Genomic DNA, 12,923 nt, shown 5'->3' on the forward strand with positions numbered 1-12,923 from the left:
ACACTAAGTTTTCAAAATTTAGTTATGTTCTACAAAGAAACATGTCGGAAACTTTGCACAGCTTTGAATATGCCGAAACTTTCTTTATATCTTTGTCCTTTAAGCTGTCTATTTTGGTTGGATTGCAGAGCATTGAATTTTTCCATTTTTCCTTTAATATAAAAAATTGTAGTATCGCTCGCAGACGTACATGCTAGATAAAAAAATAGTTTAATAAATAGAAGAATCAAGAATATTTAAGATCCTATTTTACCTCTTGTAAAATTTTTAGGATGAAAGGAAGAAACCACCGCTCAAAGGCACCATGAGTCTCGACCGCCACTCCAAGCCGTGCCTCGCGCTCAACCTCAAAGGAATATGCAACAACGACAGCGGCGCACAGCCCCTGCTGGCCGTGCTGGACGACAAGAACAACATACAGGTATGGACCTTATGTGGACGCACTAAGGTCGATATTACAAGCTACAAGCTCAAGGGAATATGCAACAACGACAGCGGCGCACAGCCCCTGCTGGCCGTGCTGGACGACAAGAACAACATACAGGTATGGACCTTATGTGGACGCACTAAGGTCGATATTACAAGCTACAAGCTCAAGGGAATATGCAACAACGACAGCGGCGCACAGCCCCTGCTGGCCGTGCTGGACGACAAGAACAACATACAGGTATGGACCTTATGTGGACGCACTAAGGTCGATATTACAAGCTACAAGCTCAAGGGAATATGCAACAACGACAGCGGCGCACAGACCCTGCTGGCCGTGCTGGACGACAAGAACAACATACAGGTATGGACCTTATGTGGACGCACTAAGGTCGATATTACAAGCTACAAGCTCAAGGGAATATGCAACAACGACAGCGGCGCACAGCCCCTGCTGGCCGTGCTGGACGACAAGAACAACATACAGGTATGGACCTTATGTGGACGCACTAAGGTCGATATTACAAGCTACAAGCTCAAGGGAATATGCAACAACGACAGCGGCGCACAGACCCTGCTGGCCGTGCTGGACGACAAGAACAACATACAGGTATGGACCTTATGTGGACGCACTAAGGTCGATATTACAAGCTACAAGCTCAAGGGAATATGCAACAACGACAGCGGCGCACAGCCCCTGCTGGCCGTGCTGGACGACAAGAACAACATACAGGTATGGACCTTATGTGGACGCACTAAGGTCGATATTACAAGCTACAAGCTCAAGGGAATATGCAACAACGACAGCGGCGCACAGCCCCTGCTGGCCGTGCTGGACGACAAGAACAACATACAGGTATGGACCTTATGTGGACGCACTAAGGTCGATATTACAAGCTACAAGCTCAAGGGAATATGCAACAACGACAGCGGCGCACAGACCCTGCTGGCCGTGCTGGACGACAAGAACAACATACAGGTATGGACCTTATGTGGACGCACTAAGGTCGATATTACAAGCTACAAGCTCAAGGGAATATGCAACAACGACAGCGGCGCACAGCCCCTGCTGGCCGTGCTGGACGACAAGAACAACATACAGGTATGGACCTTATGTGGACGCACTAAGGTCGATATTACAAGCTACAAGCTCAAGGGAATATGCAACAACGACAGCGGCGCACAGCCCCTGCTGGCCGTACTCGACGACAAGAACAACATACAGGTATGGACCTTATAACATCGCACTAAGGTCGATATTACAAGCTACGAGATTAAGGGAATATGCAACAACGACAGCGGCGCACAGCCCCTGCTGGCCGTACTCGACGACAAGAACAACATACAGGTATGGACCTTATAACATCGCACTAAGGTCGATATTACAAGCTACGAGATTAAGGGAATATGCAACAACGACAGCGGCGCACAGCCCCTGCTGGCCGTTCTCGACGACAAGAACAACATATAGGTATGGACCTTACAACATCGCAATAAGGGCGAAAACAGAACAACTTCATTCCAAGCCGTTTCACACACTTAAATGTGTACACGTGAACCTTATTTCCTCGCAATAGGGTCGGAAATGCTACCACCGCCTAAAGTCATCATGTATCTATCTGATAGTGCACTGATTAAGAATGGTATTCCATCTGTCCAATATCTTGGTCCAATGTGTATTTGCGTCTCACATTTTGCTTAATGAGAGAGTGTGACGCAATGCACATTGGACGAAGAAATTGGACAGATGGAATACCAGCCTAAGGTAGGTCACAAATTAAGGTAAACACTCTAGGTCTAGTTATGTTTGTAATCATCAAGTGGAGACCACAGAAAGTGACATAAGTTGTTATTGGAGAATCTCTGTCTTCTTCCTCGCGTTGCCCCGGCATTTTGCCACGGCTCATGGGAGCCTGGCGTCCGCTTGACAACTAATCCCAAGAATTGACGTAGGCACTAGTTTTTACGAAAGCGACTGCCATCTGACCTTTCAACTCAGAGGGGAAACTAGGCCTTATTAGGCTTAGTCCGGTTTCCTCACGATGTTTTCCTTCACCGAAAAGCGACTGGTGAATATCAAATGATATTTCGTACATAAGTTCCGAAAAACTCATTGGTACGAGCCGGGGTTTGAACCTGCGACCTTCGGATTGCAAGTCGCATGCTCTTACCGCTAGGCCACCAGCGTTTCAGTGGAGAATCACTGTATAAACTCTTTTTACATTTATTTATTTCTTCCACAGATAATCCGTGGAACAAAAATGCTCACCGAAATAATAACGAAGGCAGACGAAAGGATAACTGCCCTAAAAATCTCCCCATGCAACCAGTACATCATATACGGGCTGCGCTCAGGCCGGGTGCAGAAATACGCGCTCCGCACTAAAGAGACCAAAATTATTCTTGACGTGAAGAGTGCAGTTCAGGTATAGTAACATTGTGCGACATGCCAAGGCGAAATAAACCTAATGTTAATGTCTAAAGAGACCCAATTAAAAAGGGCCGAGTTATGCTTGACGTGAAGTGGTATTCCGCCTGTCCAATATCTTGGTCCAATGTGCATTGCGTCTCACTCTCACTAAGCAAAATATGAGATGCAAATACACATTGGACAGGTGGAATACAATCCTAAGGCTTATCATACAGAATTTGAATCAATTATGAAATTAAGTCGATTATATTTAATTTTTTATGGTACGATATATGAGAAAGGAAACTCTGTTCCAATTGAACTAGACTTAAATTTCATTGAAGTAATTATAAAAGTTTTTTTTAAGAATGGTAAACGTAAACCTACTTTACAGATGTAGTGAACAATCCTTTGCCATCGTATTTTCTCAGACACATTCGTAATTTGTCATGCTACCTCAGCCAACCTCACTACTTTTTGTACTGAGACTGACTGAAATAGCATAACACGTTCGTGCGTTTTCGTGAAAATACGATGGTTAAGGATTATTCACTTCATCTGTACCTAAAGGCTTTAACCTATGTCAATGTCAACGGGCAATTATAAGGAAAAACAACATTTTCCACAAAAGCGATATGGACAACTTTCCATACAAATGCCAGACACTTGCACATGCAATCTATTGTTACTCACAGTACCTGAGCTTCGTGAATCCTAACTTGTTGGTGGCGGCGGGGAAGAATCGGTGTCTGATGGCGTACAGATTGAACAACGACGGGAAATGGATGCCGGAGATGCTGCAGAAAGGGAACAGCTATCTGGGGTCGCAGGAGATATTAAATGATATGGAAGGTAAGTGCTTTATATAAAATAATATAAATGTTCGTATTGCTGCGTAAGTGCGTATAGAGATGCGTTTGTTAGGATTTAAGTAATGCCCGACAGAAACTGTTTTTTTAAGGTCGAAACCCAAACAGATTCTTTTATCTTCTTAAGATCAAGCCTCTATCCATAAGTATTGCGAAAAAATACGAATATATTTTCAGTTTCGGTTCGGCAAGTTTGGCTCCGAATTAAATCGAAACTCGAATTTTAGCGGAATGTAGTCGGACTAATCACGTATGGCTAAATGCTGCTACTAGTACTAGTTTATGAAAAATGAAGGCAACGTTATAATAAGTTTATATAGTGTCAACCAATATTCTTTAACTTTTCTTGGCACGAAAAACCAATATTTCTAGTCAACGGCATCGAAACACAAGAATTCTGCTAAAATATTGTTTTTATCTGGTTTCAGGTATAAAAAAGAAAAACGGCCAACCGGACCGCCTATCCAACTCAAGCAGTGAGAGCAGCCTCAGTTCCAAAGATCGTCAATTCCCAGGCACCAGAGGATGCCTCAGCGAAAGCACTTTAGTTGACTGTTTCTACCACAAAGGGCTTTTAACAGTGGAATATAATGCCACTGTTAAACTCTGGGACGAGCTGCATTGGAGGGCTGAAGTGTTAAATGGGAGGCAGAATGACGTACAAGTCAGTTGTGCGGCGTTTAGGAAAAATGTGTTGGTTGTCTGTGATGACTATAATAAGAAGTTTCAGGTGAGTTTGGTGGCCGAGGGAAGCGAGGTGTGTTATGCAACTCGGAATTCTCTATTGTTAATAGATGATACAATTTATATTAATACAGTGGAACTTCGATAGCACGAATCTGAAGGGAAACGCCAAAAAGTTCGTGTTAACGAGTTTTCATCTTGCAGAGGGTATGGACTTAGAGGGGTTCTTATAGATTTTTATTCGTCTAAAGAGGTTTCGAGTTACAGATGTAAAATGTATGAAAAATTCGTAATAGGGAGGTAATTGTACAAACGTATAAAGTACGGTCTTATTATTTTCTGCGGGTTACAGAGGGTTGTTGATACCAATCTCAAGGGAATTTGAAGAGAATCGTTGATTACTTCGTCTTAATGAGGATAAATATTTCGAGTTATGGAGGTTTTGGGCTTTGAAGGGAAGGGAATAGCATTTTATTTCATGCTAACGAGGATTTCGTCTTATCGAGGTTCGAGTTAGCGAGGTTCCACTGTACTTGTAAATCGCCTAGCGTGGTACGGGCATGTGATGCGGAGGGATGAAAGTCATGTGACTAGAAAGGTATTACGAATGAATGTGGAGGTAGGTACGAGGATAGGCAAATCGACGAAAAGGTGAATGGACTGTGTGAGAGATATGAAACAAACGCAAGTGAATGATGAGATGACGGGCGACAGAGAGGTATGGAAGAGAAAGACATGCTGCGCCGATCCCTAAGTGAATGGGACAAGGGCATAAAAATGAGATTAAACCGAATTATTTCACACACACTGTCACTTGTTAGGGTTCCGTACCCAAAGGGTAAAACGAGACCCTATTACTAAGACTTCGCTGTCCGTCTGTCCGTCCGTCCGTCCGTCTGTCTGTCTGTCACCAGGCTGTATCTCACGAACCGTCATAGCTAGACAGTTGAAATTTTCACAGATGATGTATTTCTGTTGCCGCTATAACAACAAATATTAGAAACAGAATAAAATAAAGATTTAAGTGGGGCTCCCATACAGCAAACGTGATTTTTGACCAAAGTTAAGCAACGTCGGGCGTGGTCAGTACTTGGATGGGTGACCGTTTTCTGTTTGCATTTTTTTTCCGTTTTTTTTTTGCATTATGGTACGGAACCCTTCGTGCGCGAGTCCGACTCGCACTTGCCCGGTTTTTTTTAGACGTTCGAGCTGCGCGAGGGGAACCAAACAGAACTGCACAAGATACAGGAGTACAGACTGAACAACAAAATTGTTTCCTGCGACCTTACGTCGGATGGCCTTATACTGGCTATGGGACTCGACTCGGGCGATGTTGTGGTAATTATTACTTAATGTATTTTATTTTAAGGTTCAAATTGGAATACAACTTATGATCTGAGTGACGTGGTCTTGGTAGTGGTGTTATTAAATTGAAAAACAGTGATGTCGTTGCCATTTCGTATGGTATGTCACCTCCTTATATCAAAGAAAACTAGCGAGTCACTAAACGTGCAGTTGGCTAATAATAGTTTTGATTGAAAACAGTACTTTTAGAAGCCCTTTTGATATAATTATGTACACTGCTTTTTATACTGTCATATTTTTTCTCGAGAAACAAAACGGAATACAATTTATCACTTATCTCCTCGGCTTTGAATGAGCCGCTATCTACTGGTATACTTGATTAACATATTTCACTTTTACAGCTATGGAACGTGCAAGGCAAACGCCAGCTCCGCCTCCTAAAGCACCACAAGGCAAAGGTCCAATGGTGCGCCTTCTCCCCCGTTCCCGACCGCGTCTTCACCTCCCCCCACTCCCCCACCACCCCCACCGATGAAAACCAACCCCCCCTCGTCCTTGTCACAATGGCGGCCGAAATAGTCTGGTGGAACATAACGTATGTTATAAACAACAAACCGCCGCCACGGAAGATCAACGTGGTGACTCCGCTGGTGTTGAGTCCACGGGAGATCACTTCGGCTGTGGGGAACATGAGTATTGGCTCGAGTAATTTCTTCTTTGGGGGCGGGGGAGTCAGTTGCTGGAGGGAGCTTTGGAGAAAAAAGACGTGAGTAGTTTTCGTCATGTTCATAATGATTCCGTTTTTGTGTATATATTTGTGAAAAAAAAATGTCTATGTAAAATAGCTACCCTATAAGTTTAATGATAATTATTTTTATAATGTCGACAAGCAGATACACGGGATACACCCAACATTATATTATAAATGTTTAAAAACCTTATCTGAATGTAACGAATATTGGCCGTAATGTGCAAAAACAATATTATAAATCTTTTTGTCTATTTCAGATATAAGGAGGGCTCAAAAAGAAAAGACATCTTGGCGTGCATCAAGTTGTCAGGTATGAACGCAAAAAAGCTGTGTTTCGACGAGAAATTCTCTTGTTTCGTGACCGTCGACAACCCTGGCCACATCCACATAATGAACGTTATGTCGTAGCAACGAAACTGTCGCAGTGCTACAGCTAGGGCTGCCACTCGATGTTATGGGTGCATTGGTTTGTGAAATTAAATCTTAATATGTTTTATTTTGCCAGCTAATTTATCTAGCGAGGGAAAATACTATTGAGGTTAAGACTTCCCTGGCTAAGTTATCTGGCAAGGATAAATTTTAAATTCCGCTGGCTATTGCGAAATATGCGAAATGTATTCATATCGTTTTGATTTCGCTGGATAGAGTAACTGGCGAAAGTTTATTGCGCACGTAAATAATTAGGTATTCGAAGAGAGTGTTTCTAGTACCTGTTTTAGATAATGTTTGATGTGCGCATATAAAACAAAAATGCCCCTAACAGAGATGACAGTCTCTTAGGGCTATTAAATCGTTAAATAGATTTTTAAATAAATTTTAAGCTATGTATTGCGTACACATTTTTTTTTCGCTTATATTATTAGTTAATTTCAATGGTGATATACCAGTTCTTCCAATGCATTTCAAATGTTTATGTTAATATTAATTTTCTATTAGTTTCATAAATGTATACGATTTGCCATTACGTATGTTAAAATGATTTTAGTAAATTTTTAGTTAATTTTAACTGGAGCGAAATTAATGCATGTGATGTGTTTAAACAAAAAATGTAGTCTCAAAGTAGTTCTTACCTTCATATCTTTTGGTATGATTGATGAAGATTACAGTATTAATATTAAGCGACTCTCTATTCATCCATCCAGATCTGAATTTACCTGCATATTTTGTATACCGTTAAAGTCCTTTCGCTTTTGATTATTATTTAAATTTCGTATTCGTAGTGTTTACTATAGTTATGAATTTAAACTGCCCGCCTCTTCGACTACGTAAATAATACGATTAAGATAATTTTATACATTCTTATATTTTACAACGAAAATGATGCTCACTATAACGTGATATTTTGAACAAAATCATAGCGTAAAAGTCAAGCGCACAATACGTAACTTAAGTACGTTGGTTGTTAAAATAAGCATTTTGTAAGCCTTAAGGTTCTTCCGTCAGTCTTTTACTGTATCTTGGACAACTGGACTTAATGTGCGAAGTGCAACAAAAAATTGTGTTGTCTTTATACTGTAGTTGTATTTTCAACAGTAAACGTATTGATATGAATAGTGTTATAACTAGTGTACGGACAAGTGGTGGCATTTTGAACAGAGCGGGAAATGGAGTCGCCTAGGTGCATTTTATGATTGATGAATAACGATTAAATGATTTTTCGAAAACATATTTATTACACTTTTTAATTATTATTCAAGTAGTGCCAAAGTTTATTTATTTATTTATTCAAGTATCTGCTGCGATGTTTACCTAATTGTGCTAACACAATTATTTCACATGATATACAGTACACGCTATTGTTATCGTTATATACAAGATTATCGTATGGTTCAATCCACTTCAAAATTGACGATTCTGGTGGGTCATTCATATTGTTTCATTTACATTTCTGCTGTCGTGCTGTTTTCAATTATTAGCCTAGCGTATTACAACAACAAATATAGCAAACAGTTGTCTAAATCGACAACATCAAATTATTTTGTCGTATCTACAGCTTATAAAGTTTTTGGCCAGTAATTAATTAAGGTTGTTGTATATGGTTAAAAAGTATACTGATTGAATGTGAGAGAGCAAGAGAAATAGATTTTATAAGTAAAGTAAATATCATATAAAATTTGAATTTATTCATTCAATCATAAAAAGTTAGTAGATAATAACGACTCCATTTCCCGCTCTGTTCAAAATGCCACCACTTGTCCGTACACTAGTTATAACGTCACGAGTTTTTGAATGTCTTCGCACGTTTATTGTGGTTAAATTTTTTGTATCTTAAGAAAATGTAACTTGTAAGCGTAATTCAAATGGTTGATAAAAGCAGCATTGCAATAGCCTAATTATTGAGATTACGATGGTTAGTCTGGTTAACTAATGAGATTTACCATGTGTTCAATCCCACCACGTTCTGTCATAAATACGTACATATTTAACAATTATAAAGTAAGTAACCTTTATGCACTGCGTGTTTTCTGAGCGTTTAAGTCTATGAGATGAAATATATTTCAGCCGTTTGGCGAACTCGAAATAAAAAGAACTGTCATGCAATCAGGTTGATATTTCAGACCCATTAAGTCCATACTTTTCTAACAAAAGGGAATGATTTAAGACCAATTCAGTGTATAAGGGTAAAATACTTATAATAGCCAATATATCATAGAGTATTATATTACTATACTTAGTCGTAATTTTAAATAGTCATAGTTGTAGCAAACCCTGAACATTATAGCGCCGTCTCAAAACTACCGTACAATTGTTATTTTTTATCACATTGCAGTTATTTTTTTATTCCATATCGATTTTATTTCGAAACGTGTTTTCAGTCCTATCCTAGTCTGAACTAGGTTAAAAATAATATAGTAATGACATTTTGGTTAGTATATATTTTGTTAAAAGATGAAATAAACTACATACATCATCTAGTTGTGTTAACGTAGTCAAAATTTACCTTGCAAATATTTGAGTAGTACTTACAACACCCTGGCCGAACTACCCTCGATCACTGGATATATTCGTGAATCTTTTTGCAGTGTACTTGCTAGATTAAAAGAGTACATTTATGAGAGACAGCCGTCGAATTTTGATGTCTCACAATAATAAACGCATATTTTATACTTTACTGTAAATATCTCGTAGGCTGGTACTTTTATATTATATATTGCCTTAATTGTGCTAAGTGGTTCAAGTTCAATTGTATCTCAATTTTAGTGAATATCATTAGATTAATATACATTCCTATATGTGAAAATTTAACCTCTTTCAAAGGCGTCATCGCATTATTATTTAAAAACTGTGTAATTTTTTTGGAAAGTTTAATAAAATGGCTGGACTAAAATTGACAAAAGGTAGGAAAAACTTGTCAATTTATGAGAATGAACCGATTTTCGTTAAAAATACGAATATTAATGAAACTAGCGAAATTTATTTTTATCAGATAATTAGAAAATCGAAATTGATTTCTGTGATTTAAGTTCGTGAAATTTCAATTAGATAAATTTTATATTTTATGCTCAATGAACGATAGAAAAAGTATTCCTGAAAGTAGGCAATATTTTTAGTATGAAAATGTTCGCGTCCATTTATAGAAATTTGTTCCTGTGATCTTATTTTATTTTAAAACTGTTTCTTGGGTAACACGGAATATATTGTACGTCCAGATCAATACAGTTTTCCGTGGACCAAGGCAGTTGAAGTTTAAATGCTAAAGACCAGAGTGGTCTATGTTTTAAAAAGAAATAAATAACTTACATATACATACTTACATTCGTTTGAAATTACACATATTTTTTTCTTATATCAACGGAGTTTTGTATGAGTCTAAGGATTGAAATCATCTGAAGGTTTTTACTAATAGTCTTCTCGCTAGATGTTAAAGAAAAGTGCCATTTTATTGGTCGGATGTAAATAAAAACATAGTTATATAATGTGATGTAGTCCGCTTTGGATCTCCAATTAAAATGTACATACTATTGTAACCTAATTTTAATCTTGGATATAATTATGTATGGTGCTATATAATAACATAATAATGTAAGTTTTGTTGTACGAAAGAATGTCAGATTATAATAATGTGTTCTATTTTTATATAAACTGACAATGAAACAATTAATAACATTTTTATAATAATTTTATGTAAGAATTATGCGATGCTCAAATATGCATTTGATATCTGTTCCTAATTTTATACAAGATTCTGTTTCTTGTAAATCATCATCGAACTATTGTTATTTTGCTTTGAAAAAGTTTATTGGGTAAGGGCTCAATCATACTGATACTTAGTTTTGCCACCGAAATCACATTTTGACTTCCGTGTAAAAACTTGTTCTTTATTACCTACCACTTTTTTGTCATTAGTACGATTGTGCTTTAGATAGAAATACACTCTCTCAAATAGTAAACAGTTTTAACACTTATGTAATGATGATTGATTATCATAATATTTCTATAAAGACATTGTGTTATTATAATTTTTTTAATTGCAGAAATTATCAAAATTCTATGCTAGTATTTTTTTATATACATGAGAAATGCAATAATTTTAGTAGAATTCTATATTTTAGGCTCTAATTGGATGATAACCTTATTTTATGATAAATCTTTACATTTCCAAATAAATCATTTTTTTTTATAATTTACTTGTTTATAAATTTTTCAATTCAATCCACTCCTTCGGGGCTTTCATAAATTACGTCATTTCAAATTTTGGGGTCTGGACATCGGATGATGGTAGCATGACGTAGGAGGAAACGAGCATGATTTTTGGATGATTTTAGAGGTAGGGGGGGGGGGGGGGGGGGCAGAAATCGTCAAAAATTGATGACGTAATTTATGGATAGCCCAATCCTTACTTTTATCCTATCCTAGCGGCCAAGGTGCTCACAAAAATATCTGAACACGCCTCTATTTTAAAGGCGTTAGGCCAAGCGCGCACTACGATTTAATTTTTTATTATCGCACGACAAAAAATCGTAGTGCGCGCGTGGTTTTAGTGTATGTTCAGATATTTTTTGAGCACCTCGTCAGCTCCGATATACTCGTTCCGATTCGCAATCAAGCGAAAAATATTAAATAAAATATATTCGGTTTTTATTTTCAAAAGATTTTATTCAGTTTTTTCCCGGCGTCATCTTTGTTCCTAATCGAATTATTTCCATCTAAAATATTTTCAGTTGATCCACTAAGCTAAATATTGTTATACATTCATATAATCAAAATTGTATGTCTGATGCCAATGCGATATTAGTTTGTGGCACCGTGGCACCAAAGTGTGGCACGTACGAAAATGTCTAAAATACAATTCTAGGCACTAGGAGGTCTGACCACCCCGACGGTATATAAAAGGCCGTGTATCAAATTATTTATACCATTAGACGACAAATGTCAAATATAAGAAAATTACTAGGCCTAAATAACGATCATAAAAAATTCTATGCAAAAGTTATAAATTCGCAAACAATTAAAATTAAACTCTAGTTAAATTAAATAAAGTTGATTTTCCTACTTCGTGATAGAGTTAGATGCGAGCTTTTCAAAGTAATTTCTCGATTAGCAAAATATCAGGTAGAGCAGATGCTATCGGCACAAAAGATTTGCGCCTTAGGCTCACTGTAAACAAACTTATTCTTCGCCTATATCAAAAGTAATGAATGGACTCTGATATTCACTAACATACGTCGTAAGCGCCTTAGCTGTATTGGTACTTATGTCCTTTTAGAACTGAGTTGGTGGTCGTGTGGCGGTATAATAAGATTTATTGTAACCGATCTTGTTTTGACAACGACAATAGCGCGGATTCTTGGTGGTAAGACGGTTTTGTGTGGTCGCCATTGTAGTGTGGAAAGTCAAAAACTGTTTACTGTAACACACCTGGCTGGGAAAAAATATCAATTATAGCGTTTTGCGGTAGAAACGGACTTTTATTAATGTGTGTTGGGTGTAATAAGACCACAGACGGAAAGGTGTGCTGTAACGCCTTTCTCTTTTTAAGTCTAGATAATTTTGTTAAAAAGTTGTAGTATGTAGTTAATTGTATTCTAATTGAATGTTCTCTTTTTCCTTGCTTTTGAGTTCTTCAGGATTCTGGAGCCTATAGGTAATTATTTCTGTCAATATAATAAAAAAAAAACACCCGCGATTCCTTTGCATTTGACACGTACAAAAATTGTGGGCATTTGTTTCGCTAACTTTAGGAACTGAAACTTAAGATATCAATCGCTATCCAAGCTATTTAATTACATTGTTAACAGTTTTGGCATTATCTACATTGGCACCCGGTATATTCGTTTAGTAAAAGGGCATTAAGCAGAATATACTCGTATCGGCAATATTGCTATGTGATAACGGTTAGGCTTTTAACTAATCCTTAGTTAAAAAATGTTACACTTTCCTAAGTATGAGACTACTTTTCGACAGTTGAACAAGCGGAATCGATTGTAAGTAGGTAATATATCCAACTCTGTATAAACAAAATAGCTCGCGGTCATGC

The 12,923-nt window shown here is 37.7% G+C and overlaps 1 protein-coding gene across 1 annotated transcript in view; it reads left to right on the forward strand.

Moving 5' to 3' along the window:
- Nucleotides 1–11,069, forward strand: part of LOC134794461 (uncharacterized) — a 49,361-nt gene extending 38,292 nt beyond the window's left edge. The window contains exons 19-26 of the mRNA XM_063766278.1: nucleotides 272–421; nucleotides 2,670–2,852; nucleotides 3,532–3,688; nucleotides 4,134–4,435; nucleotides 5,590–5,727; nucleotides 6,096–6,460; nucleotides 6,703–7,998; nucleotides 8,653–11,069. Of these exons, the coding sequence (XP_063622348.1) occupies nucleotides 272–421; nucleotides 2,670–2,852; nucleotides 3,532–3,688; nucleotides 4,134–4,435; nucleotides 5,590–5,727; nucleotides 6,096–6,460; nucleotides 6,703–6,853 (1,446 nt within the window). The 3' untranslated portion in view covers nucleotides 6,854–7,998; nucleotides 8,653–11,069. The remainder of the gene's footprint in view (nucleotides 1–271; nucleotides 422–2,669; nucleotides 2,853–3,531; nucleotides 3,689–4,133; nucleotides 4,436–5,589; nucleotides 5,728–6,095; nucleotides 6,461–6,702; nucleotides 7,999–8,652) is intronic.
- The last annotated feature ends 1,854 nt before the right edge of the window (nucleotides 11,070–12,923 follow it).

The sequence above is a fragment of the Cydia splendana genome, chromosome 10, assembly GCF_910591565.1.
Source record: "Cydia splendana chromosome 10, ilCydSple1.2, whole genome shotgun sequence".
Taxonomy (NCBI): domain Eukaryota; kingdom Metazoa; phylum Arthropoda; class Insecta; order Lepidoptera; family Tortricidae; genus Cydia; species Cydia splendana.